The sequence below is a fragment of the Idiotropiscis lumnitzeri genome, chromosome 1, assembly GCF_059441095.1.
Source record: "Idiotropiscis lumnitzeri isolate Australia: NSW breed Sydney's pygmy pipehorse chromosome 1, RoL_Ilum_1.0, whole genome shotgun sequence".
Taxonomy (NCBI): Eukaryota; Metazoa; Chordata; class Actinopteri; order Syngnathiformes; family Syngnathidae; genus Idiotropiscis; species Idiotropiscis lumnitzeri.
The window spans coordinates 45169403-45192635 of record NC_142391.1 but is presented as its reverse complement, the minus strand read 5'-3'; the positions used below and the strand labels follow the sequence as shown (position 1 = coordinate 45192635).

Genomic DNA, 23233 nt, shown 5'->3' with positions numbered 1-23233 from the left:
GGCAGAGGGTGTTTATTGGAAGCTGAAAGTTGATTTAGGGAAATATAATTGGCAAATAATGCTTTCTAGTGATTTTCTGTGCCCCTCCACAACAGGAGGTGCTGCTGAGCTGTCTGGGTTACTGGAGATTGGTGATGAGGTCTTGTCAATAAATGGATTGTCCCTGGAAGGTCTCATGCATCATGATGCCTGGAAAATTATTAAATCAACTAAAGAAGGGCCCAATCACCTTGTTATCCGCAAGCTTGATGCACGGCTGTAATTCTTAGTAGGAGAAAGTTATGTTAAGCCACTCTCAAGCAAGGAATTAAGTGCTACAAAACAAAGTAGTAGAGCTGATGGTGTTTTCTCAAATCTCACAAATGATATTTTACAAACATCTGTTGATGTGTAATTCTATTACATATTGTTATTACCTGATGTTTGTAATGTACCTTGTGAGAGGTGTATCAAGGTTTGTTTACAATTATATTTAATATTGATCATAAATGTGATTTGCAAATAAAGTGATTGAAATGGCCTTTTTTTAACTGAAGATTGTTTTTCCTTCTAGAGTTTAACTTATTAATGAATAACTATCTCTTATGTCTTATGGCCGTGCCCGAGCTAAACACAGTCCTGACAGAGATCCTATTGAAAGAAGGAGCGCTCACTCTCACATGTCAATAGTCAATGCAGTCCTCTCTAAGTACAGTAATCCCTCGCTATATCACGCTTCACCTATCGCTGCTTCGCAGATTTTTTTTACAGCGGTATTGTGCTTTGTGTAGCGGCCCCCTGGATTTCGAATCAGGACGCAGAGAGTTTCAAACGGGTGTCGATAATATGTTATCTCTGAAGAAGAATGTTCAGCATTCTGCACAGTGAAAACTACAGAACAACAGAAAAACGCAAATTGTAATAGTAGTTTCACAAATAATTCACATATCAATCATGTATACACAACGCTCCTGTAACGGCAGAAATTCACTTTTCTCGTAAGCTTCGTTAATCAGTGTGGGCAGTGGAAGGTTGTTCTGACTCGTCCGTGGCGGCACATCATTTTATCCACAGCTTTCACTTTCATTCAAGTAAGACGAAAGAGTTCCCAAAGGAACTCTTTCGTCGTCTTGTATTAAAAGTTTCACAACCCAGTACAGTGAACAATGTCGTTCAGTACAACGAATGGATAACATCTACTGGAACTATGAGAACGCTACAGGAACGGTCAAAAGCTGTTTGCACAGGGCTGATCTCGCTGCATGCGCATGCGCAGTCAATAAAAAAACAGAATAATCAAATTAACTACAACATTATTTACAACACAGTAAATTCTAAATCCCATAGTTTACCTTTTAGCACTAAACATGAATCTTTGTAAATTCCTAACATAAAATACAATATAGCACAATAAGAACTGGCTCTTACAGCGCCAATCAACTCAATACAAAGGAATGAAGAAATACAAATGAATAAAATTACACCATTTCAATTTCCCATCCAACTAATAATTTACATTTTTAATTTATTTAACATTTTATACACTACCGTACCTGATTCCGCTCTCCAAGGGTGCTAGTTAACAGTTCCGACAGTCAGCTATCTTGCCTTAGCTTGGGATACACGTAGAGATTCTCAGCTACGGACAATGTAAAATAACAAAAAATCACAACGTCAATTCTTTCCCAAAACAATCAAATTAATGTTCTATACCTAGTGCAGGGTTGTCCGTTGCGTCAATCGCGATTGACCAGGTGTTTGCAAAGGGGATGTTGGTCGATCGCATGCAGAGCAGTCAGTCATAGACCTGTTGCATGCCTCACCACGCATGCACATACAAGAGCGCTAACTAGCAAAATTATCAGTTTCCATTTTGTTCTGTCTACTCTAAAACAAATAATAAAGTATAAAAACGATATGGGAACATGAAAACTCAGTATTTCCACACAGAGTGAGGAGGATTTTTGTTTTGCGTTGGGCTTCATGGCGACGCATCTTGCGCTGGCTGGAGAGCATGCAGGCCTAGGGGGAAGCGGGTGATGCGCGAAGGCATCCAGTCGCAGTTTCACCGGTGCTGGAGAATGACCCGCGGGTGGAGGAGCCGTCCACCACCACAACCAGCAGCCGCAGCACGAGCAAATATTAAGTCCAAGTACCCGTGCCTAATGTTCATTGGGAGGCTCGCTCTCAGCAGCTGCTGTCCGGACTCTATCCGTGAGTTATTCCATTCAGCGCAAGTCATCAGTAAAGTAAGGACAGAAAATGTGCTCTAGTTTTACTGTGCAATATGGTTTCATGCAGTTATGCGTCAGTATATACCGTACCTGTTGCGTTTGGGCTTATTTGACCAAACGGTCCCTTTAAATGTCGGGTTATGGGCGGAGGCTCAGGTGATTGCGATTAGTTTCATCTGGTGCGTGGCACACTTGACAGCTCTTTATTTGACAGGCGAATGCCACTTGCTCCCTGGACTCGCGCAACATTTGACCTGGTGTACAGCCAACTGGTCAAAGACCTATTTATTTTCGTTACCTTATGGTGTTGTACGCGGTGCGCACCCTCAATTGCCGTCTCAAAATCGGGCGATCCTTTTGCAATTTATGCAAGTGCCGAAATGACGCGCTGATCGAGACTGTGCTTTGTTGCCCTTGTATTTGTGACTTGGGGGGTGTAATTTATACTTTAAACGCGGCGGTTGTTCATTTACGTTTAAAGTGTGACAATTTTCACTGCCGCATGGAAAAATATTGTATCAAAGATTTAGAAGATCATCTCAATTAGATTAGCGCAAGAACCAAAACTCTTCATATTTGGCCTATACCCAGATGTGTGTAATTTGGATTTACGCTGAATTTGAACATGACACTTTCAGGTTTCATTCACTTCGTTGCTTTGTTTTGCATTCCAAATTGTAGAAGTTCAATAAAAATACTGTTAGGCGGTGGGGAATACAGAGAGGTAGAACACCGGTGCAAAGAAAGTATCAATTTAAAGTAGACAAGGGATGATGGTGGTGGACCTCGGGAAATAAAGATGCCCCCTCCTCCTCCAGCGCATCGGAGAAGCAGCAGTGGAAGTGGTCCTTGGGGTCCACCTGTACGAGGACCTCAGTTGGAGCCGTCTCTCTGCTGATGAGAGCGACCTTAGCATCATGGGGTGGTACAGCCAGAGCCGGTGTTGTGTCAAAGTACATACCCCAGAAAAATTACAGCCCTGTCCTGCGGGAATGTGCACATATTGAGTGGAGGTACATTTGTTTTAAAGAAATGAACAATACAGCTTTTTGTGGTTTTCATTTGACTTAAACGCAATTTTGCTAAATTATAGTTGTATTCGTTAGCGTGGCATAAGCACATTATAAGTTTGTATTGATAAAGCTGAAATATATTATGATATATATTTTAAATATATTATAAAATATATTGCTTATGTATGTGAGGTCTCATAGTGCCAGACAACAGGCATTTCAGTGTGTGTTGCAAATCAGTTTTCTGGAAAATATCAGAGATATGTCGCTATGTGATAACGTCTTATCCACTCCGCTTATCCTGTGGGGGGTCGCGGAAGAGTGCTGTGGCCTATCCTAGCTGACTATGGGCGAAAGTCGCACCACACCCCAAACAGGTCGCCAGCCAGTCACAGGTCAGATATCGACACTGTCACCGAGTGGGGACCGATCCCACACTGCCCGTACACAACTCAGGCGGATGTACCACTACACCATCAGTAACTATTTGATGAAATCACAGAAGAGAATCACAGGTAGACCAGCTGGGCGTATTTTCTTTCAGCGTCGGCTTGCGTCCGAGAACAGAGAGCCACGAGTTGAAGCTTCCTTTCTGCTACATTTATAAGACTCCAAGGCCGTTTCAGTTGTATTAAGTTCCTTTTGTCTTTTTATTGTTATCTATGTTTTAACTGTTTCGTTTATAGCAGAAAATATTGTTTTGTGACCTGATATTTTCTCCCTCTTCAGACTGTCACTTGATGGTGTCTTGTAACACGTCTTTATCAGCTGATCTTCCAGGGCGGGACTTGCCTGTCATTTTTTACACTGTCCGTTCACCCCTCCAAGATGCTGCTCCAGGTGGTCGGGGGGATGAAGGCTCCCTCGTCCCTGTTGATGGTTTTCGTGCATCGCTTTTTGATCTCAATGGCCCCCCAGATCCAGAGCTGAAATTGTTTTCTTCGGTGCGGTTGACCCTGGCGTTCTCCCAGTCCATGATGTGGTTTTCACTTTTACAGTGGTCGGTGATAGTGTTCCTTTGGTACTTGTTCTTTTATTGCTCTTGTTTGCTGTCTCTATCTCGCACTCCTTGTGTTCTTTTTTTCTTGTGCTAAAATTCCTTCCTGTCTCCCCGATGTATGTTTTTTTGCAGGATTTGCACGGAATTTCATATATGGCGTTGCATTTGTTTTTCGTGTGTTTTTGTATTTTTGCGTTGTTATTTTAGTTTTTGACCTGACCTGCACCTTTGTTTATTGCCCACCGTGGATACTGGCACATGTTTAGTGCGTGTTCTGTTTTTCCTCCTATGTTCTGTCCACTGCGTCTGTGATTAATGTGGTGCGTTCATGTAATATTCTGACAACTGATAACTTATGGATGTGTGTGGGTTGATGATGATGTATCCGTTGACTGTGTGATGTATGTTCAAGTCTAGAAAAGCTAAGCACTTTGGCACATTAATGGCTTTGACAAATTAAAACCCAATGGGATTGGCATCACTGGCTGTATTGATGGGTTAAGCCGGTATGTTTGATGGGCGGAGGCCTATTCCACCAACAGTGACCCAAAGGTGGTTGCAAGTTATTTTATAAAAACAGATTCACACATCGGCGGATGTCCAGCGAGGATCCGTACAGACAGAGGCACAGAAAATAGTTGGCACTCTCGCTGAAACTTTTGTGCTCTGAATTAAAAGTCTGTCTATCCATCCATTCCTGCACTGCATATCCTCACTACGGACGTGCGTGGGTGTGCTATGTTTTTAAAGTCCGACTTTTCATCAAGGCACGACAACAGTGGTTGTCCGTGGGTGTGCTTGTGAAGCTCGCTATCTGACATTGGACACTCCCGAAGCGGCCCCCGCTAAAAGCACATGTTGCTCAGCGATGCGGACTGTTCAAGAACACCACCTCCCAGATTCAATGCGGTCTTTGCCTGAAATCGACGCCCATTCACTCACACGGTGAAGCTGGCGACTGTCAGCAGTGTTGGACATGAAAGTATGTGACTGCTCGAGAGGCAAAAGCCATCCGCGACCTGGAGCCGCAGGCTGGACATTAAGGAGCTAATTTGGCTGTGCTCATGTCTTTTTTTTCACAGGTTGAAGTGGACAAAAGTAGTAGTGTGCATTTTAATTTTGGTGGCACTCAGTCGCCATTTTAGACAACAGAACTGACAAAGCAAGCAATAATACCTAACTTGCCTAAGAGACAGCCAGCTGAGACTGGAAAAAATAACAAGCCGAGCTCCAAGGGGTATGCCAATTTGTCGTAAATCTCATCACAAAAAAAGCCCTTAAATCACTGCAGAGTCTTTCAGAGGGGGGAATTTTAGTACTGATGTAATTTTTACTTGCAAACTCATTATATAAGTGCCAATGCTAACGTCAATCAATTGTCTCTTTAATATTTCACTTGAATTCTTAGATCCATCCATCCATTATCTGAGCCACTTATCCTCACAAGGGTGGCGGGCGTGCTGGAGCCTATCTCAGCTGTTGTCAGGCAGTAGGCTTGGTAAACCCTGAGTTGGTCGCCAACCAATCTCAGATCACACAGAAAAACAACCATTCACACTCACAATCACTCCAAAGGACAATTTAGACATTATTTACTCACCAGACAGAAAGAAAGAAACCCACACAGGCATGGGAAGGAAATACAAACTCCAAACAGGAAGGCCGGGGTCGGATTTGAATCATGCACCACTGCACTGTGAGGTGGATATGTTATCCAGTCAACCACCGTGCTATCCGTTAGTGTAAAGATAAAGATAAGGATGTCCTGAATAGTCCCACAATGGGGAAATTTGCAGTGTTACAGCAGCAGTTTGTGACAAATTCCTATAATCATATGCGCTTTGCCATCTGAAATGAGTGAAATATTTTCCGATATAGCGGTGTGTATAGATTTTTTTTTGCAGTACTCTCTTTTTAGTCTCTCATGTTATACTCTTAAACCTAAACCTTGACTTCTAGACCTCTCTATCCACTATTGACCCCAAGTGTCCAGAACATAGCATTGCACCCAAATTGTAAATTTTATTTTTTTTATTGTACTTACCTTATCCAGTTATTTCTTTTCATTTACTAACAAGACAAGGATGTTGCATTTTGATTGAAAATGGCTGAAATTGATTGCATAATTATTCATGCAATATTAATGTATAACTTGTATGCATCTTTTTTTGTGTCTTAAAAGAATATGCACAATATTATTTCAACATTTGCACACAACAATATAAATATAATTATAGACAGAAAAACAGAATGAAGAATGAATTTATTGAATGTAATAAAATATTACTCTTCATAATAGAAGTATGGATCTAATAATGCATACAATACAAAAAGGCAGCTGCTGAAAAAAACCATCCAATTATTATGCACAACTTCTTGGGCCTTGGGAATATAACACCAAATAGAACTGTATATAAATGAAGTGCAATATAACACCAAATGCAAGCTGTTTTATGTAATTATAAAAACAGTGAACAAATGCAAAGTTTGTTTCTATAAACCTATAAAATCATTGAACAATGTATCTAAGCCATATAGAGTTGATGCAACCTTTGACGGAAAACAAAACAGTATAAAAACAGCTAAACAGTGTCCATCACCCAGACATTGCTTTCAAGAAAGGCATTGAATTTTGATTGTAAATCTGTGAAATTTTCATAGCTGTCAGCAATAAGCAAAACCTTTCCACGTGCGTGTCCCACCAGCCTTCTGATAAACTCAGTCATTTCCTGCAATGCCACAAAAGTTCTGTCAGTTACAACAAGATCAGATCCAAACCTGAGGAATTTATGAAGCTTAAATTCACACAAATCTCTGATGAACTTTTTAAGAAGATTTACATCTTCCTTCTGCTTTGGTGTTATATCAGTTGCAAATTTCAGCAATTGGCAGACATTTTTTGAAGTAGGTTACAAGTCAGAGCACAACTTGTTCAGTGCTTCAGGACTAATGAAGACATGATGAAGAGTAACCTCTCTCCAGCAGTCAATTACAAACATGGGCTTTTGGACAAGCTCTTTATGCGCTATTTCCTGCAGTATTGTGAGAAAGGTTTCAGCAGAGATGATCCATCTACACCCATAGCGGTCAAGAACTTCCACATGATCATCGAGGTCCACTTCTGAAAAGTACTTCATTGCATCCGTCAAAACTTCACGCTCCTGGCTGCCCACAGAAAGTGGGCTTTTAAATCACTGTAGACGCAATTGAAAAGCACCTGCTTGAGGAAAGGAAATGCAAGTTTGTTTGGGAAAGTGTAACAATGTTGATAACCGTTTGAAATAATTTTCCCAACTTGTTTCCATTTTTCTGCAGGAAAATCATGACGAATAAAAGGCACTTAAATTGATGTACCAAAGGTGCATCGATCATAGAATTCCTTCCAGAAGCTGGTGGCATCTCTCAGAACTCAAGAACCAACGCCTCCTTCTTCTCTATTTTCTGCATTTCATATTGAGTGATTTGTTCAAGATTGCATCTTCAGAGAATACTGTAATCATATCATTCAATATGTCAGTACAGTGGCCAGTTATAGTCGTCACATCTTGTAGAACAGGTGGATTGAGGGGCATAGGACCATCATAGGACGCAAGGTATTTTCTGAATTAATAGAAATGTTGTATGGCGGGTTGATGTCACTTGACTCAACAGAGGCCTCTTCAATTTTGCAGAGCTGTATGCAGAGTTTGAGTTTGTTTTTGACTCTTAGCTGTTAATAACTTTTTAAGCACACGCTCGCACGCACACACAGTACACAATGCTAATTTGTAATATGTTGTAGAGGGAAGTAAAAGAAAAAATAAAAGCAATTAAAAATGGATGAATTTAGCACGAGATAGTGTTAACAATTCTTTCTAAAATGTTGGACATGCGGCTCCATGTCTAACGAAACCCCTTTAATACTAGCAAGTCTGGCATTTTCTGTAAAACTCTGTGATACAATGAGAAATCCAATGTCTTCTGTCATGCATATTCAAAACACCTCGTGCCAAACATTCCCATCCCCGTTGTTTTTTGCAGTTTGACCTTTATTGCTGACAAACAAAAACTCTAAGTAGATACAGTATTACATATGACAGATGGAAATGTAAGTGTAGTGTGGCCACAGACTTGTATATGAACGGACTAACAATGCTCCTTAGTTGCCATGGGAAGAATTTGAACAATAATTGAAAATGAAAAAAAAAACTTTATCCTGGACTTTAGATGTTTTTTAATTTCTAAGTAAATATGTGTTGAGTCTTGTGTACCAGAAATAAATGTTAGCAAGATATGAAAAACAAACTTTTAACCTGGTTGGAATTTGTTACCAAATAAAAACAAAATACTAGGGAATAAACCCTGAATTAACGAAATCAATGCATGTTTGTTTTTATATTCAAGGAAGACGATGTCAAATAGAGACTCAACAACTGATCCAAGTTTTGTTCTGATAATTTCTTAAATTCTCTGGAGTTCAGGCAAATAGTACAAGTCAGATATCTATCTCACGAGGACCTGCACCCTAATGAGTGCAGTCGGAAAAATCACACTTTCTACAAGGCCGACCCTCACATATGTATGATTTTTCTAGCCAAGTTTCTCCGCCGAAGGTAATGTAGGTTGAAATCAGTCTTCCTCGCTCCCTCCCATCGCACGGGTCCACATGCAAAGGCAGGTCGTCCCATGGTGGATTATCGTCTGGACGGTTGATTCCTGTCTGGTTCCATGGCTTATCCCGAGGCCGGTTCCCCATCTACAATATTGTGTTCAATTGCCTATGTGCTAAGATCTTAAATTGGAGTAGTTTTACAATGTGTTTTTGGAACGGCGTCCTAGTGACCCCAATTCGTTGTGTCTGTATTGCTACGCTCTCTGTGGCCAATGTGCTTTACCTATAATTGTTGCGTCTATGAAGTGCTGTCTTCAGTTATGTGCAAACTGAATATGTGTGTGTGTGTTGCCATTGTGGAGTGCAATTCAAGAAGTGTACGTAATTAAAAACCTTTAATCGAATTAATATATGAATATTATATGTAAGAAATAATATAACCAGTTAACACAATCACGTGTCATTACTGTGCACGGTACTTCTAGTTTAATTCGGTAAAAGCTCTTTGTTTAATAAATTCTTAACACCTGTAGCAATTATGAACCTGCTCATATTAATGATTGAAATTCTGTCACGTAAATGCTAAAGCTGATACTATTAACATAATACAATCTTTCAACCCCCCTGTAAACGAGGCCCAAAAAATTCTCACAATGAAAATGAAGCAACTTGTGGCAACAAAAAAATATTCCTGCAGTTGCATGTGGGAGGCCAGAGAGGGACAACCTACCCAGTCAAATAAGTAAGATTTAAAAAATGGAGAGTTATAATAATGGCCACATCTTTGGTTATATATTTTAACATACTTTGCATATAATAAAACTTACCTAACAAATGTTCCACCAATCAACCAAAGATGATTCTGAAGAAAATAACACACTGTATGTAATGCAACACTGTAACTCTTCTGCTACTTAATCTATCCATCTTCAGTACCGCTTCTCCTCACTAGGGTCGCGGGAGGTGCTGGAGCCTATCCCAGCTATCTTCGGGCAGTAGGCGGGGACACCCTGAACTGGTTGCCAGCCAATTGCAGGGCACACAGAGACAAACAACCATCCGCGCTCACACTCATACCTAGGGGCAATTTTAGAGTGTCCAATTGACCTGCCATGCATGTTTTTGGAATGTGGGAGGAAACCGGAGTACCCGGAGGAAACCCACGCAGGCACGGGGAGAACATGCAAACTCCAAACAGGATGGCCGGAGCCGGGATTGAACCCAAGACCGATGGTGTCTCTCACTGTGAGGCCATCGTGCTAACCAGTCGGCCACCGTGCCGTCCCTCCTTAATCTAGACAATATAAATTGAAGAATATCATCAGACATGAAACTACATGAAGCATAATTGCACTTTTGCCACGTCACATTTGCATACACATGAAAATACACGTTTTAATGGTCTGGAAGACGTTTGCAGCTTTTGCTTTGGCTGCGTGTCACGTGACTTTAGAATGTGAGGATTCTGGGATGGGGATGGTACTGCACCCGCCCCCCCAGCCAGAATGTAATGCTTCCTTTGAGATACACCAGTGTCACTGTTGAGGATGATGAACAAAGTTTCTTGAGACTTGTAAAGATGTTTAGCTGCCAACTGGCGATTGTCGATACAATCTTATAAATCATGTCCCAGCAAAGGCCGTTCAGTGGACGGAGTATCAAATAAAACTGTTTAAAAAGTAAAAAGAAATCCCAGCAGTGTAAAATGGTACAAATCTAGAAAGCTTTCACCATTGACTCATATTGAGTTTGTAACCAGAGAAATTCCCATGCCCATAATCCCTGCATACCCTATTCAGTATTATTTTCCATTGCACTAACTATTCTCTTATTTATCTAATTTATATATTTTATTATTGTTGTATTGCACTGGAGAGGGGAGCTCTCTAATCTCGTTGCACACTTGAGTACAATGACAATAAAGGGATTTCTGATTCTGATTCTGATAAACGCGCAGCAGGTGGGCCATCTTTGATCGCGAAATATCATACAAGGAAACAGATGAAGTCTGCATAATCAGCGCTGCAATTTCATAAATGATAAGACACACACACATGCACACACGCACGCATACACACAAGCACGGTCCAGTTGCTTCTTGTATTGCACAGAACAATTTACTAGTAAGCAAAATAAGGGATTCAAGTGGATGATTTAACTAATACACCCTTATTACCTACTACCTAGGCGTGAATTGGAATTGGAAAAGATGAAAGCTTTTGTCTGGTCTGATTTAAGACTTTAATTAAAAAAATACATGAATACATGACCAATTTTCAGATTTTTAGGGGTCTATTTACCATATAAATGACGTCAATGTGAAAGGCTCTCATACACTTCGAATCTGTAATGAATACCATTTTCCTCTTGCAGGCCCTGTGGTACTCCTGGAAACCTGCAAGAAAAATAAAACTTATTGCACTTTGGATTTCATATGCATTGAGAATCCATACAGACCTTGAGACTATGAATCAGCACTTATGTAATATACAAATGCTTCTGGTTAAAACCACAAATTCAGATCAGTATTGTGGTACGGAACACAGTTTTTTGTTGACAACTTCCCTATGCCTGCAGAGGGCTTTGTTAAATAAGAAATCAAAATGAATTGACCGACATAATTTACTGTATTTTCGCAACCATAAGGCGCACTTTAAAGTCTCTAATTTCCCGCACTTTAAAGTCTCTAATTCCCCCCAAAACAAACGATGCGCCGCCTATTCTATAGACTGAACAACTCTCCCGGCCGGCGGGCCTGCCCTTTTGGGCATAGCAGAGTGCATGTTAGCATACCCAGCTGGCCAAAGTCTGAGACATCTATGCTACAAATTGAGTGTGACAAATACATTATGTGAATATGTTTTTTCGGTGACGGTGCAAGAGAAAGCTGGAAAAAGGGCAGTTGTCCACAATGTCGTAGTCTGTCTATCATTCTTGTTATTGCAAGCAAGAAACATCACATGTTTAGACAACAGACTGCAAAAAAAAAAAAAAAAAAAAACATCTCTCTAACCTGATAAGGCTGATAAGATCCAAGGATGCTTCAGTGTGATAATCTCCCAGAATGCCTCGGTACTTTTTTTGTGTTATTTTTATTTCTTTTGGTGATAGTTATGGTATGACAAATGCATGTTTTGTGTTAATTGTATTTCTTTGTTTCATTATTTGCTTGTAGAGTGTTCAGAGATATTTATGGTTTTGATTTGAAACCATGACTCTAAGGGGTGTGGTGACCAGTGACATCCCTCCCCTGACATAGTCAATTAGATGTGATGCCATGACATCCCTGATCAGTCTGAGCTGAAGTGTTGCTACTCACAGCCATTAGCATGTGTGCGCGAGCTAGCATGCGCGAGCTAGCTAACAGCCCAAGACCAACAAAAAAGAAATGCGCTACATAAATAAAGTTGTATGGTATTGTATAAGCTAAACCTAAAAGAAAGTTCATCCTTAGGATGTAATATTGGAATTTGGTGCCAGTTTGGACCTTCAATCTAAGTCTATATCATCTAAAGATGTTTAAGATGATATTGAAAGTGTTTTTTATCTGTCGCAAACTAGTGCCATGGTGATGCACTGTTTGAAAGAAAAATGCATCTGTTTTTGAGGGCCCAAGCCTGGGCAAAAACTCATGAAACTTTGCACACACATAAGGCCAAGCAAAAATATTAATATTTTAGAGGGTTATTGCACTATGTGCCATTAGCCTGACGTCCAAGTGCCCCGACGTGATCAGGCCTTTATAGCCATTTGCAGCTCTAGTTACGAGGCCGAGCAGCAACCAGCAAGAAAGAGGTGATAGTTATCAAACACGATTGGCACAATTGTATGATTGTCTTCAAACTTTGGGTGTTTCATCTTCAGATGTTTATGTTGAAAATATATTGAAAACTTTTTTTTTTTCCATTGCACGCTATTGCAATGCACCGCTTGTCAAGAAAAACTCTTTTTGAGGGTCTAAATCTGGTATGAAAATCTATATTTTAGACAGTTATTGTCCTAGGTGCCAGTCCAAGTACACCAGCAAGCAAGTACCCCGACATGGTCAGTGTAGCAAGGACCCATTATTGCTGGCTAAGGCCTTCACACATGTTATTCTACAACATTAACCATATTTTTTTTTCTACTTTGACTTTGTTCCTCACACTTAATGCATTGATTCAAGCCTTGCGTTGGAATTTTTAAATGGTGACTGAAAACAAGCTTAGTCGCTGACCCTTCCGACCGACACCATCATTTGCAATCAGAATAACAACCATGCTGATCTTACCCAGAAAGCAGATTGTACTTGTCTGGGCAGAATTCAGGGAAGAATGTGTCACATGGAAATTGTTTTAGAACTTGTGTGACAAATAACCTTCTGCTGCCTTGGGTTTCCATCATCTCCTAGAAACATCAACATCATCATAAAGAGCAAAATTAGACAGTAAAACAATATTTTTTGGGTCAATTTATAATACAGGAGATTTCACAGTGCACTGTCAAGAGTGTTCTTGAAAGTTGAGCAGTATTAGCCAGAATTAAAGATAAAGACAAAGTTGGGCTTTATTAGTTTCACAATGAGGAAATTTACAGTGTTACAGATGCAAAGATATGTCACACAGAGACGGTGGTGTAATGTAGCCGCCAATGTGTAACATTAGCAGCAAACATTTGGAAAAGCAAACCTATGCAAATATATGCAGTATATATGTATATACACAATCACTCGCGCAGCACCTGAAGTTGTAAGGTCTTATTCAACATTTAACATGCTGACTGTCTTCTACAATTTTCAAACCATATAAATTTACATGATTATGTTGCTACCTCTGAAGCTGAGACATACCGTATTTGCCAGAAATAAACAAGGTAATCAACTTCTAAAATAATGCTGACTGTAGGCATGGGTCGGTATCAGATTCTGACGGTATGATAACTGTGAGCTAAAATTGCAAAAATTTGTCGCAAAAATTGTTTTCATTGAAGGCATGGCATCAGGAAATGTGTACAAATAAAAAGAGAATGAGAATGTACTTTTCACTTCCAACTAAGCAGAAAATAAGTAGCTACAGCTATGCAACATCAGAGTGGAAATGAAGTGACTTTCGTCACCTGATTCATGAATGAGTCGAGGGGATTTATTCCACCAATTGTAGACACGTTAACTCTCATTGGTGGTTGCAAACGTTAATTTCAAGACAGCGTTTTGATGATACTGTACATATAAGATCACTGAGTGAGTCAAAAGAGTGAAGAGTAGAGGTATCGTAAATGTGATATCCTTCCTCTACCAAGCCAAGGCACCCGTCATTGACCTCTCACACCAAAAATGAGAGGGAGAGGTCATGCCACTTGGCCTGCACTAAAAAAAAAAAAAAAATCATGCCACAGAAGGTCTGTGACTTTAAATACAAAAGTACACTAAAAGCCGACATAAGTTTGACCTGACTGCTTTTTAAATTTTTAAAAGTCAACAATTGAACATCCTTACCTTGTAGAGTGAGCTACCTCCTATAACCCAGACCTGATCAGCCTGGTCTGACAGCTCTGTGTCAATCAGCCTGAGAGCTGAGCGAAAATCAGGAGCCAGGTGGTGGGCGCCAGCAGGAGGCATTCTGTCAGTCAAGCAATATTATTGTTAAAAATCTCACTAAATTGAAATGCACTATATTAAACCAAACTACCGCAATCCACAGTTGCATAATTGAAGTGGATACATAACCCTGACCAACAAGTCCGCGGGCACCAGGTACCACCAAACCCAAAATGAGTAACACAACGACCTGCTCTAAAAATAGGTAGTAAGTGAGCAGACATTTTGATTGTGACAAATCAGTTTTTGTTAGAACCCTAATAAATTAATTATTAATAACATAATTAAAATTTAATGCCAGCAATTTATTTTACTTCAGAAGTGTATAAAAAAACGGTAGCTGGTTACTTACTAGTACCCAACAAACATTTCTCACGTTCAGGTTGGTGAACCCTGCACTAATGTCTAATATCTGGGCCTCCAATACCATTAATACACTAGCACTAGCAAAATAACTTAATTTAACATTAGGATAATCAAGTAACTATTGTATTAGAAAGTGACAGTTCCTTCTGCTTTCAATATCTGTTAAAATTACACCTGACCATACCAATATAACTGTAATTTTCTATTCTACATAATTGAATAAGAATGACTAGAAAATAAGAAAATATGTAATAGTCTTCAACTGTGCCGCTGGTTCCACTATAAGGCAACCTAAAAAGATCCAATATTTTGTATGTGTCTGAGTGTGTGAACAGCATAGGACGTACTTCAGTTGTCGACTTAGGACGATGTTGATCCGACTATTTAAAGGTCTGTTTTTTTCTGGGATGGAAAACCATGTCTTCCTACCCATGATTACAACATTCTGTTTACCTACAGGAGAAAACAGATCATGAGCAAACACTTCAGGGCAGCATGGCCGTCATTTAATAAAGAATTCACAATATTAAAAAGAAAAAAAATTCAATGGCATGATTTCAAATGAGTGAGTGATGCCAGAAATGGGCTGTCAAAATTAAAGCGTTAACTCAGGTGATTAATCTAAAATATTTTAACTCAGTTAATAATAAATATTTTAACTCAATTAACTCAGTTTGATTTACTTTAATTTGCATACATTGCAAATATTGTGCCATATTAGCTGTACATCTTTAGCAAGTCTCAGAACAAAACACCATGTTCAAGTTACACTGGGCCTTGCAAACCAACACAGCTGGAGCGCTCGTGGGCAGTTTTGAGAAATGTTTCGAAGAAAAATGCCTGTAAAGATGTCTCCATTTAGATCGTATTCAAGAATCAAAGAAAGCTATTGCTCGCTCAAGTCCTATTTAAGTGGCTCACAGACTAACCCTAACAATTTGAAACCCTTTAACTCTGACCTCCAATATTTACACATTTTATTGTTTTGCTAGACGCACATTTTATTTTGCTAACTAAAACCTGGCTCCTGGTGCCAGCATTTAGCTTTCCGGCTTTAGCATTACGTTGTGGAGGTGACCACAAACCACAAGCATACACCAGGGCTGTTACTATTGAACATTTTTAGAATTGATTATTCCAACAATTAATGAGATAAAATGTTATTTTGCATAAAGTCTAATACCAAAGCATTTTCCCAACTCCTCTTTATCAACAAATTATTGTTGTTTATTTGGTTAAAAAAAACTAACAAAACAACAACAACAACAACAATTAACCAATATCACACGAGAGGGATTGATGCTCTGCAACCTTTCGTAAATTGATTCAATTACAGTTTGGCACATTGTTTTCTAAAGGAAATGCAGATGTTAAGGTCTTATTTTGATTAAACAATTGACGGACGGACAAAGATAATCAGTCTGATATAATGAAGGACAACAGGAATCAGGGAATAGTTACTGTTGTAAGGCTGAAATCAGAGGCAATTTCTTAAGTTAAACAATGGCTCAAAACGATTACTCAATTAAAATGGCTGTTGATTCATTTATTTTAAATTAACCAATAAACTTAGCTATTTCTCACATACACATTTCTGTTCTATTGTGACTTTCATTGTATTCACACAGATAAAACAAATAATGCGTATGATAGCTTAATATTGTGTAATATGTGCAATGTAGTCATTTCTGCTGTCTCATCGACCGGATTTAGAAAATATTTCGGAGACCATGGATGCCATGATACACCGAGCACCTCCTTCTTTTTTTTGGCCCTCTGCTTCTACTTGTTTGTATCCCTCGTGCTATCCTTAAACTTATACACTTCAAAAGTTACCTTCTTTAGATGCCGTGGCAGTCATCTTCCGGAAATATTTGAATTCTTCACTGCAAGAGGAAAACATTTGTTGGGGACAAAAGCATTTTTTAAAAGCACAGGTTACATAGATTGTGCCAGCTGCTGCATGAATAAACATCATATACTTTCATTGATCGTTTAAAACATATATTATTGATTAGATCTTACAGTTTAATATTACAATTTCAAATTTTCATTTTCATTAAAGTATACCTGCGGCGGCCCATTACAAGGTATTCATGGGAAAACGGTGGAATATTGTAATGTTTGAGGAATACCTGGTGTTCATATTTGTGTCTAGTCTTGTAACTCCCAAGATAATCCCACTGGTTAATTGTTATGCACAAGGCCATGTTAGGAACCAATGAGACGTCAAGTCGTTGACTGGGGACGGCCTTTGCACCCATCTGTTGCTATTGAGTGATACAGCAGATCGCTTGCCCATCGACGTTAATCTGGCTTTTCATGTTTTTCCTCGCTCTGTGATCCGAATAAACTGTTGTAGAAAGGTCCTTGTTGATGTTATCGTGCAAATCAAATGGTAAACCATGATTACTTCTGTTGATAGTAAATCTGGTCTTATTATAATCAGGTCTTGATTACTCCAAGTCCAAGTAATCGTCGTCGTCGTGAGTCTAATGGAATATATATATGTATATATATATACATATATATACATATACATATATATACAGTGAACCCTCGCTACTTCGCGGTTCACCTTTCGCGGGTTCAGTGCTTCGCGGGTCTAAAAAATATTCGGGGGCATTGTAGTTTCGCCGAGCGGCACGACGGGGTGCTGGAGCGGTTAGACGGCCGGCGTGCGCCGAAGAAGAGCGTGGGCGAAGAGGAGAGTGGACGAAGAAGAGCATGTTCCCCCGGACACGATCGGTGGCGACGTTTCGCGCGGTTCGGACCGTACCAGAGCTCCGGCCGGCGTGCGTGGCAGTTAAGCCGTAGAGGAGCACCTTCCCCGGGCACGGGCGATGCCAAGCGGCCCCTAAGTTTAACCAAATGGAAGCTCCGGAGGAGGAGGGCATGCTCGCGTCACAGTAAGCCGAAGAGGAGCACCTTCCCCGGGCACGGGCGGTTCCAAGCGGCCCCTAAGTTTAACCGAATGGAAGCTCCGGGGGAGGAGGGCGGGCGTGTGTCACAGTTAAGCCGAATAGGAGCACCTTCCCCGGGCACGGGCGGGGCGAAATGAAACCGAGTTCAACCGAACGGAGACACGCTTCGGGGGAGCAGGTCCGGCGTGCGTGACAATTAAGCCGGAGAGGAGCACCTCTTCCGCCCGGGCACGAGCGCAGCGCAAGGCTGTCAGTTATGAATGAATAAATGATTAAATAAATAAATGAAGAATGCCACCTTTCATTTCACAGGGCACACCGGACAGCGTACCAGCAGGTAAAAGTCGAAGTAATTAAATAAATACAAAAAGAAGTAATTGAATAAATACAAAAATAATGGCTGGGGAATAAAAAAATAATAAGTTAATATTTTTTTTTTTTTGTTATAACATGAATTTCACTCTCTCTCTCTCTACCCGTATATATATATATATACATATTTATATATATATATATATATTTTTTTTTTATGCATTTTTGAAGGTGCGCCGCTACTTCGCGGATTTTCAGTTTTCGCGGGTGGTCTCGGTCCCCATTAACCGCGATAACCGGGGGTTTACTGTATATACATATACATATATATATATATTGTTGCGAATATCGTATTTCTAACTACGCTAGTTCATTTAACGTTTTCCGCTGTTGATCAGCGTTCATAGAATTTGAATGGTTTTGCACGGGACATTATGACAAAGTGACGAATCAGGGTCGACGAGAATAAAATGCACTCAGCTTGCATTAAGGGTTTGCGATCGGCTACGGCCCGTTTGCTTGTCCCTTGAAGACTGCGTAGTTAAAATTACTTTCTTTCTTTACATTTAAAATTGAAACCCAGATTAACCGTTATTCCATGTGTTTCACTCAAAGCGTAAACACGTTTTATATATTAGGTACAAAGATCCGCTCACAGTGTTCTTTCACTTACTTTAGTCTTGTGGGGTGCCACGGAAGATGTCCGTCTCTGCCTATTCCCAGATCAGGACACATTGCAACGATGCCATTCAGGACTCGAGACATTCTCCTTAAACAACAGTTGAGTTCTATGTTCACACGTTTTTACACATCTGGTATTGTCTTCTTTTGCAAAGGAACGGTCGGCGAACAACATTTAGGCGCATGACCGCCACCATGAGGATTGGAAGTTACTGGGGATAGAGAAGCAATTGTGTGGGTTCTTTTCATTTACAGTAGCACGAATGGGCAACTTCAATGATGGAGGGAGGCACACTTTTTTTTTATCAGTGCTTCTGCAGGGCCACATGGGACCACACGCTTCATTTAAAATATGGTCATATTTCATATATAAGTGATAAATAAGTGTTCATAATGTATTTCAGTTTTCATATTACATTTATCAATCTATAAAATAGCCAGTATTCAACCACAAAAGGGTTGACGCAAGCGTAAAATAACCACATACTGTGATTTGCAGTCCAGTGCCCCCCCCCCAAAAAAAAATAATCAAGGAAGGAACAAAACTGACCAACCGCCATAGGGGGACTTAGGCCCACTAAGTTGCTTGCTGTTTGAGGCTTGGTTCTCTCAAGGCCTCAACACACCAATTCGACGTCGGCCGTTGCAAAATCGGTATACGTCTATTTGGTGTAGTGCGCCATGTTGTAAAGTTGGAGCTGTTGTTGGGGCGTCTGGGGGACGGGTTCAGACGAGTCAACATAATAATAATAATAATAATGCCTTTATTAGTCCCACAATGGGGAAATTCGAGATTCGAACCCAGGCCTCCTGGGGAGACTGGGTCCGGAACGCGGCGCCTTAGACCACTCGGCCATCCTGGCAGCCATGTAGAAATGGGTCAAGCTGTCGGGGTAAATGAGCACTGTGATTGGCTGTTAACTAAAATAAAAATCAGTACAGTGGACAAGAACTGGAAGTGACAAAAGCAGAAAACTTGTGATAATTGAAGCTATTTCTCCAGAACTAAATGAACTTTGCACATTGGACAGAAGAGCACGAAGACAAAGTAATCCCTCTCATTCACGAAGAATGGTGTTATTTGACATCACCATCGAAGGCTACACATTGACTGTTGCCACAGATGGAGGAGTACTACTTCTCACCCATGCGCAGAAGGTACCGGAGTAGTTGGAGTCTCTGTCGGCTGTTCTTACGTCATTTTCCGGTCTGACGTGCCAACTTTTAGTCCAACGTGACAGTTGGCCACGACATACGACGTCGGATGGGTTTTTAGAGGCCTTTAAGAGTATTATTCTTTTTATATTTTATGTTATCATAGCAGAAAAGACTACAAAATCCCAGTGCGTGAAAGGGACACTTCATTGATGTTAACATTGGCACTTATATAATAGGTTTGCACGTAAAAATGACATCAGTAGTAAAAGACTTTAGCGATTTAATTTTTTTTGTGATGGGATTTACAACAAATTGGCACATCCCCTTTTGGAGCTTGGCTTATTATTTTTTCCGGTCTCAGCAGTCTACGTCACAGCAGGTCGGCTAGCGTTTTAAGATTGCTTGCTTTAGTTATCCGTTCGTACTGCACATTACTACTCTTGTCCACTTTCACTTTGTGAAAGTATAAAAGTGTTCTGCACAATAGTTTGGATTTATTGATATCCAATGTGAGCTCATTTGATCAGGGGTGAAATGGGAGTCGATTTTTACTCTCGCCCTAACCCACCGCCGCAGGAACAAAAATCCCATCCTGGACCATAGTAAAGAAAAAAAAAATCCTGTCCCACTCCATCCCAGTGAAAACGACTCCAAGCCTGCTCCTCTCCAGCATGACTCCCATTGCCGTACTGCTCACATTTTGGAGGTCAGCTACGTTTCTTAAAAAAATAAATTAATAATTTACTCATTTGTTGAACAGTTTACGCGCCCTTTCTCCTCATAGACTGTCAGTATTTAGTGCAACATTTGTTTTCCTCCTGCAGGGCTCCACACTAACTTTTGCGCTGGTGCGACCAACTTTGTCAATTGGTCACATCAGCACAGGATTTGGACGCACTCTTTTTTGATGAGGTACAGCATGACCAAATTTGCTGAAGTATAGTCATTGCAATTCGCATAGTGTAGTTTCACCATTAAGAAACCATTAGTTTCACCCCTTAACCATTAACGTGGTGAAGGTTGGATATCTATTGCGGAACGGTCTTCCATGACGCATGTCCCAGGATTAAAAACAAATTGTCTCCCATATATTTGAATCCCGCGGGATTCCCGCGACCCGCCGAATTCATGAAATAACAGCCTCTAGTCTGAACACATCATCCCGGACACTGAAAAAAACAAAACAAAACATTTAAATATGATTGCAAGACACACAATGAAATGAAAAAAATTGCACTTTATTGTCCATTGTATTTGATGTCACGCAACACAATAACTGTCGTTGTATTGGTGTGGTTTATACACGTACTGTTGGACGGAAGTTCAGATTAAAGGTTATAATACAAGAAGGTATGACATAGCTGTTAGCAAACAAACGGCTAAATCAGCCATTGATTGTTTTTTTTTTGTTTGTTTGTTTTTTGTTATTTTTCCTTGCCCTCTTGGGGGTTAAGATCTAGGCTTGTATTTAATATTTCTCAACTGTGGGTATTTGAAGCCCTCTGAGACTTTCTTGTGATTAAGCGCAATTTAAAAAAAAATTACTTGACTTGAAAACTGTCATTCAGAAGTGAAATTGTCATCAAATTATCAAAATGGCCCAAAAAATTAAATAAAAAACCAAAACCAATTAAAAAAAAAACAAACACGTGTCACAGACAGTCTCTGTTTAGAAGTTATTTTGGGCTTTTCCCTGTTAGGGGGTCACCACAGCGAGTCAGTTGCATGATTTGTTTGGCAGTTTTTGTACCAGATTTACTGTTTGTAAACTCTACCCTTTAATCAATTTAAAATATTCATAATTGCTTTAATGGACAAACTGGTCCAAGTACAAGACCGTGTTTGGGGTTCTGCTAAAGATTACACCGCAAAAAATTGTTGGAGGGAAAAAAACTTTCCTTCACTGCTAAATGAATAATCAATACTAATACAGTATACATATCATACAGGGCTCCTGTTGGTCATGACCTCTTACACTCTTACACTGATCACTTCTCCTCCTCTTTGCTCTTTTGAGTTTGGTTTTAAGGAGTGCGTTGACTGTGAACACAACCAGGGCAGCAGTGTAGTGTGTCATGAATGAAGTGATCACACTCTACACAAAATACACTGTGACAGGATTGGCACGTGAACATCTAGAAACAGAAGAGAGCTAAGTTCAGCAAGTTGGAAATACTGTTGTATACATTTGACAACAAACATTTACAGACGATGAGAAATGCTTTTCATGCATATGAACACAGTGAAATGGTATTAGTCTGATTTATTAGTGGGTTGTATTATTTTTATTGAATTATCTGTAAGTTTAATGTAAGATAACGATAGCTGTTAAAAAGGTCAGGTTGTTTTGTAGTATGCCGTTGTAGCACACTCTGGTGGCTCGCCTGTTCATACAATTGAATTTTAGATGGGCATGTTTTAGCCACCTATTTTAGGACCCACGATAAGTAACAGACAAAGGTCATCATAACAGTCATTCTCTCCGAAGTCATCCAACCACAAGGTGTGCGTGCATTAGCATAAACCACACACACACATCCATGTCAAACCAAATTAAAGATTACATGGACCAAACTGGTTTGATTATTCCTCACCTGGACAATATTGTGTTCTAACTGGACATACTGCAGCGGTTATCAACTCCTGAAAATCAGTCCTACAAGCAAATATCTTACAATAGCCAAAGTAAATGATTTAAGTCTAATTTAAGTCTTTAAAGGATCATATAAAAAATACCCAAACCTAATATGATGTAACCAACCACGAGTCATTGTCGCCAAGCAACTTTTTTATTTAGAACAGGTCAGGAGTCACCAACATTTTTGAAACAGAGTTTCAGAACAAGTCCGAGCAGTTTGATACACACTCATTAAATAGTAAGTAAACCCCAAAATAATCTTCACAAGAATAGGTTCTATGCAGGCTCACTAGTCAAAACACGCCATTCTGATTAACATTGCATTTGTGGAATATGAGTAAAGCAGCATCTCTTGAAGTAGCCATTTTGTCACTTCTGTCGACTGAGAACGACATCACAGTTGCTCAGGGCTCAGGTAACGACCAATCATGGCTCAGCTTCAGAAAACAGGTGAGCCATGATTGGCTGTTATTGTCATTTTCAGTTGTCAGCAAGTGACAAATCGGCCACCCCCTGAGATGGACAAAAACAGGTGGATATTGTTGCCATAACTCATATTCCACAAATGCAATATTGATTAGAATGCCATGTTTAGACTAGTGAAAGCAAATATATTTTATTTCAAAGATTTTTGGGGAGGTTGAGTTCAACTGTAAATGAACTTTTTTGTACTCCATTACCTTCACTTCTTTTCTGAGTCTTCACAGTTTGATACAATTGATATATACAGTAGTTGCTCAACAGCAGTGAAGGGGTTTAATC

General features: G+C 39.9%; 3 protein-coding genes across 15 annotated transcripts in view; 1 reads left to right on the top strand and 2 right to left on the bottom strand.

Moving 5' to 3' along the window:
* pdzd2 (PDZ domain containing 2) overlaps positions 1 to 520 on the top strand; it is a 144678-nt gene extending 144158 nt beyond the window's left edge. For all 11 annotated transcript variants that reach the window (XM_088302936.1, XM_088303030.1, XM_088303021.1 and 8 more), the window contains one exon: positions 96 to 520. In XM_088302936.1, coding sequence (XP_088159062.1) covers positions 96 to 262 — 167 coding nt within the window. In that variant the 3' untranslated portion in view covers positions 263 to 520. The remainder of the gene's footprint in view (positions 1 to 95) is intronic.
* A 10524-nt stretch (positions 521 to 11044) lies between these two features.
* dhfr (dihydrofolate reductase) lies at positions 11045 to 18867 on the bottom strand. The gene is made up of 6 exons (XM_088302897.1): positions 18668 to 18867; positions 16595 to 16644; positions 15106 to 15211; positions 14291 to 14414; positions 13088 to 13203; positions 11045 to 11212 (listed from the first exon to the last, which is right to left on the bottom strand). Exons 1-6 carry the CDS (start codon positions 18757 to 18759, stop codon positions 11131 to 11133), a joined length of 570 nt encoding a protein of 189 aa, XP_088159023.1. The 5' UTR covers positions 18760 to 18867; the 3' UTR covers positions 11045 to 11130.
* Positions 18868 to 21050: 2183 nt separating this feature from the next.
* Positions 21051 to 23233, bottom strand: part of gtf2h2 (general transcription factor IIH, polypeptide 2) — a 39037-nt gene continuing 36854 nt past the window's right edge. For all 3 annotated transcript variants that reach the window (XM_088302867.1, XM_088302875.1, XM_088302884.1), the window contains one exon: positions 21051 to 21968. In XM_088302867.1, the coding sequence (XP_088158993.1) occupies positions 21858 to 21968 (111 nt within the window). In that variant the 3' untranslated portion in view covers positions 21051 to 21857. The remainder of the gene's footprint in view (positions 21969 to 23233) is intronic.

Bases quoted from the DNA above. Each gene is read 5' to 3' on its own strand.
- dhfr (XM_088302897.1), bottom strand. From the start codon at position 18,759: ATGTCTCGAGTCCTGAATGGCATCGTTGCAATGTGTCCTGATCTGGGA. The intron at 16,645-18,667 runs GTAAGTGAAAGA...TTCCTCTTGCAG, and splicing joins TGGCACCCCACAAGACTAAA to TGAAGAATTCAAATATTTCC. The intron at 11,213-13,087 runs GTAAGATCAGCA...TTTTTCTTGCAG, and splicing joins AAGTACAATCTGCTTTCTGG to GTTTCCAGGAGTACCACAGG.